This window comes from Olea europaea, chromosome 23, assembly GCF_002742605.1.
Source record: "Olea europaea var. sylvestris chromosome 23, O_europaea_v1, whole genome shotgun sequence".
NCBI classification, from domain to species: Eukaryota; Viridiplantae; Streptophyta; class Magnoliopsida; order Lamiales; family Oleaceae; genus Olea; species Olea europaea.
Window position 1 is genome coordinate 11759756 of NC_036259.1, and position 6705 is coordinate 11766460.

The window sequence follows — 6705 nt, forward strand, 5'->3', positions numbered from 1 at the left end:
AAAAACATGGTTCTCGGACATATATTATTTGAGTTATGCTTCGGGCATATTAAATCTTTCAAAGATAACATTAATAATCATGCAAAATCAGTTGACTATCACGTATTTCAAATTTCATGTATCGTTAAGATAACATGATATAAAGTTGTGATTTCATCCATGACGATCTTTGTGAAATTCACTGTATTGAGAGTCGTGCATTACACAATACGACTTCATTTCTCTCATTTCCTTTTCATATAAGTATATATCTTTAGATTTCGGACTATAGATCAAAAAATTTCATGTTTATCTAGTAAATTCAATTTAAGATTGCGTCTCTTTTTATTTGGCCAAACATTATTTCGATCAATATATTTCGACGCATTTATTTCGATTCCTCGCGATTCACATATGATACTATATGTCATCTACAAAATTGTTGTCGACAATTTTTTCTTTTCTCGTTCGATTCTATTTCTTTTCCCATAGTGACATAACTTATTTAGATATCTTAATTTTTAACATATCAGATACCTGAACTTTTTCTGGGATTTTATAATTTGTTATGTTTAAATACTCATGAAGAGTATATGCATCCTTAATGAAATCATATTTGCTAATTGCTCCATTTCCATTTAAAGATTTTTGTATTAGAATCGAATACCATCACACTTCAGGCGTGCCATAGATATATCAAATATAATAATATCAAATTGTCCCTTAAGACATCAATTCGTATTAGAACATTAAAAATTGGTGTGTAAGATATTATTGATCTCTTTGATCAATAAATGTATCTAAATAAATTATCTTTCGAACTTTTGGTTCGAATGATATTTAGCGAGAGTTTAGATGATGATACATTAATACATTATTTTCAACATTTTAATTCCTCCTTTGATGTTGAGAGGATTTGTCCAATCAAATTGACAATCATTTTTTCGTGTTATAAAATATCACTCATTTGAAATAATAGTTCAAACTACGTACTTATTCTCAACATTCTTTATTTTTCATCTCAGTGTATTGTAGTGTTCAATTTTTTTTACATATACTACACTATCAAAAATAATTAGATGGAAAAATTAGGATTTGACCATAAGTTGATTATAATAGGGAGAACTGTGATTTTGGTATGATGCGTAATAGAATTTCCTAAATAAAAATGGGAAATACTTATTCTCAATTAAATTAATTGGAGTCATTTAACAAACATTAGTGTTAAATCATTTATCGACATCTCAACTAACACTTATTAAAATGTTGAGATTTATGCCTACTAGCATTAACAAGATATTGTCTTGATTATATAATCTGTAAATTATGCTCATAACTTGAGTAATAATTTCGCAAAACTTCATGTTGCGAATACTATGCAATCATCTAATATTTGTGACAAATCTATCGACACACATAATAATTAGATGATTAACATGGCGGGTGATGGAACCCCATATATCACCCTAATTAATTTTCAAAAATATAGGGAATTCAATCCTTATTTTAGTTAGCGATGTTTAATGATCAATTGTCGATAAAGAGAACAAATAATATATGGGAATTTATTGGATTGAAAAATCTTCTAATTCTTCATTTAATATCCATTAAAATAATTTAATTTCGCATCATTATTGATCCAGTGATGGTCCAACTGGTCATGCCAAATAATAAAGTCAAATTGAACTTTTGGTTCAATATATTATATAATTCAATTATTTAATATCGAAGAATATGATTAAATATTATATAATCATATATCATTCAAGTAATCAAATTAATCAATATTCTAACAACATTAGTTATAAGTTTTCCTTGAGAGATAAACATGAATTCAAAATAATATATTTTTCGAAATATGTGCTGCTCTAAAAGCACGTTATATTTTTTTTTATTATTATTACTCATTCAAAAGCAATATGTCAATATTCTTCTAGAATATTGAAAATTATAATTCAAACTCTTCGGAAGCAATCAAATGTTATTATAATAAATTATACAATAATTAACTCTTCGAGTGTAAAAATATAATTTACGTTAAATTATATATAATTATACTTTTCGAGAGCAAGTAGATCTAACTAGAATATTAATGAAAATTATAATGTGTTATTTTGATATCACATTATATTTTATTATTACTTTTCAAGAACAATATATTAATATTCTTCTAAAATATGGAAAATTTTAATGTCATGCTCTTCAGGAGTAATAATATATTATTGTTTACAGTAACAATTATGTAAGAATTTACTCTTCAGGAGTAAAAACATAATTTCATGTTAGATCTTATATCATTTTGCTTTTTAAGAGCAATAAAATCTGACCAGGACATCAATTTCTAAATACGTATTCAGAAAAATAGACACATAAATAAATAGAGTAATTTAATTCGTGATTTTACATATAATCGATAAATATTTTTTGGGAATATTGAAATTATAATATCATATTCTTTTGGAGCAATTAATATTCTTTTTTAAAGTGTTAATAACATTGTGTTTCTTCAGACAAACACAACTTTCTTTCTTTTTTTAAATTATTTTTTATATATATAAAATGTGATTTCTTTAGAAACACAACTAGACATATAATCTTCAAAAATATAAATACAATATTCTTCTAGAATATTGACATTAACTATTCATTCTACCTTTCGAGGTATATAATAAAATTTATGCCCTACATGAGTAACAATGAAATATTATTATTGAATATTTATATAACGCGTGTTGAGTTTTTTCGAGAACATCAACATTATATTCATTTAAAATAACTATAATTTAAATTATGTTTTTTCAGGAGCATTGAGTCAATATTCTTTTGGAATATTGAATTTGTAATATCATGTTATTTATAAACAAGTAATATTCTTCTATAAAATTGAATATTAATTATGTTGTGCTACTTCAAGAGCAACAACGAACTATTTATAATAGATAGATATACAATTAATATTTTTCTGGAATATTAATTATAATGTTGTGCTACTTTTGGAACAACAAGATGATAAATTCTTCATTTGAATTTTATAGAATAATATCTAAAAACATTTAATTACCATATAGATATGATATGAATTTATATAGAAAAATTAATTACCAAACATGCATTAAGAAGAAGAATCTCCATACATAGAAGTTAACAAAATTGGCTAAATTATTTATTGACTAAATCTTTTACCATTTATTGACTAAATCTTTTACCAACACGCAAAAGGTACTAAACATACATATGAATTTCACATATATAGAAATTAAAGATAGAACTAATATGTAACAGATTCAAAAGACAGAATTAATACTAAATAATATGTGGAAAAAAATGATCGCGTATGAATAAAAAAAGTGAATTAATATGCGTTCAGATTAAACATACAAACACGAATTAGAATTAATATGCATGCCGATAAAAAATAGAGAAGAAGAAGCAACCTCGTTATGATGCATATGTATATTGAAATATTTCACATGCTACCAAATTAATTTTGACACACGTTATAAATATTCATGTCTATAAAAATTATTATCTTCACTAAATTTTGAAAAATTAAGTTATCGTGCTAATAACGTGTTATAAAAGTGAAGAAAAGAGAAGAGAACGGAGAGAAGTCAATAGATTTGTGTGCGTTTTATTAAGAACTGAAGCCCTATATTTATAAGACAGAATCAGGGATACAACAATAATTATTTCTAGGGCTGTAGTGGCGTAATTGTCATTCACCTCTAAACCGTAATAAATTTTCTTTTTTACAACATTTACGACTTTTTATTTGAATCCATTAAAAATATAAAATAAAATATCGGTGTTAAATAGGTCGACTTGGTTGGATTTTATTGGAGGGCCTGTTGAGACCATGGAGGTAGGTGTTGAATGGGCTTATGTTGGCATGAATTTTAGGTGGGTTGTTTTGGGCCTTGTGGCCTATATAAAAGAAGATAATTAGGCAAACAATTGTTTTTCTTCTACGTATTGGAAAGTGCGGAAAAAAATATTTGCAAGAACAAATTTGTAGGCTCAATCTATTTAGCAACTTCAAACTTGTAGTTCTACAAGCTTTTAGCAGCCAAATTAAAAATAAAAATAAAGCTTTACGGTGAACCAAGTTAGAGATAGAATCCAATAAAACTAACTTTAATCCTTGGCTTGGGTCGACATGGTGTCATTTGGTTTTCGTTCCAAAAGAATCGAATTGAATTATGAACCAATGATTTTTTTTTTAAGATATGGAACCAAATGAATTTTTTTTTTCAAGATATGAAACCAAATTGGAATTGAACCATTTGGTTTGGTTCAGTTTGGTTCTAATTTCATTTATTAAATTTTTATTTTTCAAACACCATATTCATAATTTAGTAATATAAATTTAAATAAAAAAAAAAAATAAACACCAAATGTTCAGTATGTTCAAATTATCAATCATTGATATCACAAAAAGTCCAAACTAACAAACTATAGTTATAATTTGAATACACAAAGCAATTTGCATTCCCATATAAAAGATTGCCTATTTAATAGTAACAATGATTCACTAAATTAATTGTATCAATTTCGATGGCACCAAAAAACTTCCCGTTTGCTTTTCATTAATCTTTTGATTTGATTTTCATTACTATTCTCATTTCTATTCAAAAGAAGTAATTTGCTTGGTATAAATCAAGATTTCATTTTATATGTATTATGAAGTAACAAAAAATTTGAGAGAAACCAAAGTTCCAAATTCAATAGGGGATGCTTTAGTATTTTTCTCATTAATCCCCACCAATCAAAAAATATTTTTGAGGAGTTTTGTAGATTCATTTCTGGAATCATAAGATAAAAAAATATTTTTTTTATCAAGTATTTTATAATTATTAGTAACAATTTGAATATTTTGATTACTATTGACATCGATCATAATACAGGCCTCAATATCGACTTTTTGTCTAAGATCGAAATGGAAAATTTTCCTATCCAAATATTTCCCATTGGAAGATATTTTTTTTTCCCATCTATAAAAATGCCCTCTCCTAGATAATTATCGATGGGGATACTCCTAAGCATATCAAAAAAAAGTTTATTAATATGTGTTGTAATTATAAGAAATATCTTGATCCTTATTTCCTTCAAACAACGATCTAAAAATAAATGAGTCATTTTTATTTTCAGAATTAATAGATTTATATAATAAAGATCATATTTATAGTATTTTTGATTTTGAAAATTATCATTTTGATTCAATAATGAAGAGATTTCAAAAATAATATTTTTTAATCCTCACAATAAAGTAAGGGTGGATATGGTTTTATTTGGTGCTGATTTCAAGAGAATCGAATCAAATCATAAACCAATGATTTATATGAGAATGGAACCAAAATGATTTTTTTAAGATATGAAACCAAATCGAAATCGAACCATTCGATTCTAATTTGGTTCTATTTTCATTTCTCAAACTTGCACTATTTCTACTAGTTAGTAATATATACCTATATAAAATAAATAAATATCAGATGTTCAGCAAGTTCAAATTATCAATTATCGAGATTACAAAATTCCAAACTAACAAATTTACTACAGTTATAATTTGAATACATAAATCAATTTTCATTCCCATACAAAATCATTATTTTTTCTTGTAAAACCGAATCGTAGAGCTCGATTTGGTTAGATTCTGGTTTCTTTTTATTTGGTTTGGGCATTTTGTGCACTCCTTCAGTTTGACTGGTAAGATAAGTTGTATAGTATTAGACAATAATTATAAAGATATCAAGCTTCTGTATGGTGAGAATTAAAATCAATTTTTTTAGTATATTTTTATAAAAATGAAAATGATGAAATATGTAATTAAAAAATTATGATCCCCAAAAATATGTGAATAAAATTTATTGTTAACTTTGATTTATAATAAAATTTTTCTCCCTCCTACTTTTAACCACACAATTTTCAATAAAATAATATTACACGTAAACCAATCACTTTTCTTTTCTTTTAAACCACTCATTTTTCAAAAAAACACTATTCAAAACATTATAATCTCCAAATAATGAGGCTCAAAAGGGGGCTAGCTTAGCCGTCTTGGGGTCAGTTCACGAATTGGTATATTTTTTGCGATGACTCGTGGCTCTACTTGTAAAGTGAGTTTTTATATCTCACATATATTTTAACGATATAATTTGCAAATATAGTCATGACAATATTTAGAGCCTAATTGAGTCCCATTTTATTATAAAAATGTTTGGAATAGCAGATCGATAGAGTATATGTGATTAAAAAATGAAGAAATTTTTTTAGATTATATGTACTATTATTTTATTGAAAAATGTGTTGTTGAAAAGAATATAGAGAAAAATGTATTTTGAAAGTAATAGGAATTAAAGAAGGGCTTAGTTTTTCTCAATTAGTTTAAGCCAGCGCCAACTAGCCTGTAATATTGACGGGTTTGTAGACCATGTTATCCAAGATTTTGAAGATGGTTCGAGCTAGACATGGACCATATTTCTAACGGACTAGTTCAGGTCCATTACAAGTTAGAACTAGTTTATAACATGCATGTGGGTTAGTTTGGGTCAATCTATGAATTTTGCTACCTCTATCTTCAACGTAATATTCGATCGGCTCATTTTGCTGAGAATAATCCTATTTAACATCAGTCTATGTAGTATTATGTTATATCTTCAATTAAATGTGAAACTATGTAAAGCCTTCTCAATTGAGAAAATTTCGATTCGATTCGACTCGACTCGACTC

At 26.1% G+C, this 6705-nt stretch overlaps 1 protein-coding gene across 1 annotated transcript in view; it reads left to right on the plus strand.

Annotated features, from left to right (window-relative positions):
* The window catches only part of LOC111372027, a 16386-nt gene extending 13564 nt beyond the window's left edge, over positions 1-2822 (plus strand). Inside the window, exon 4 of the mRNA XM_022994164.1 lies at positions 2782-2822. Coding sequence (XP_022849932.1) covers positions 2782-2822 — 41 coding nt within the window. The remainder of the gene's footprint in view (positions 1-2781) is intronic.
* The last annotated feature ends 3883 nt before the right edge of the window (positions 2823-6705 follow it).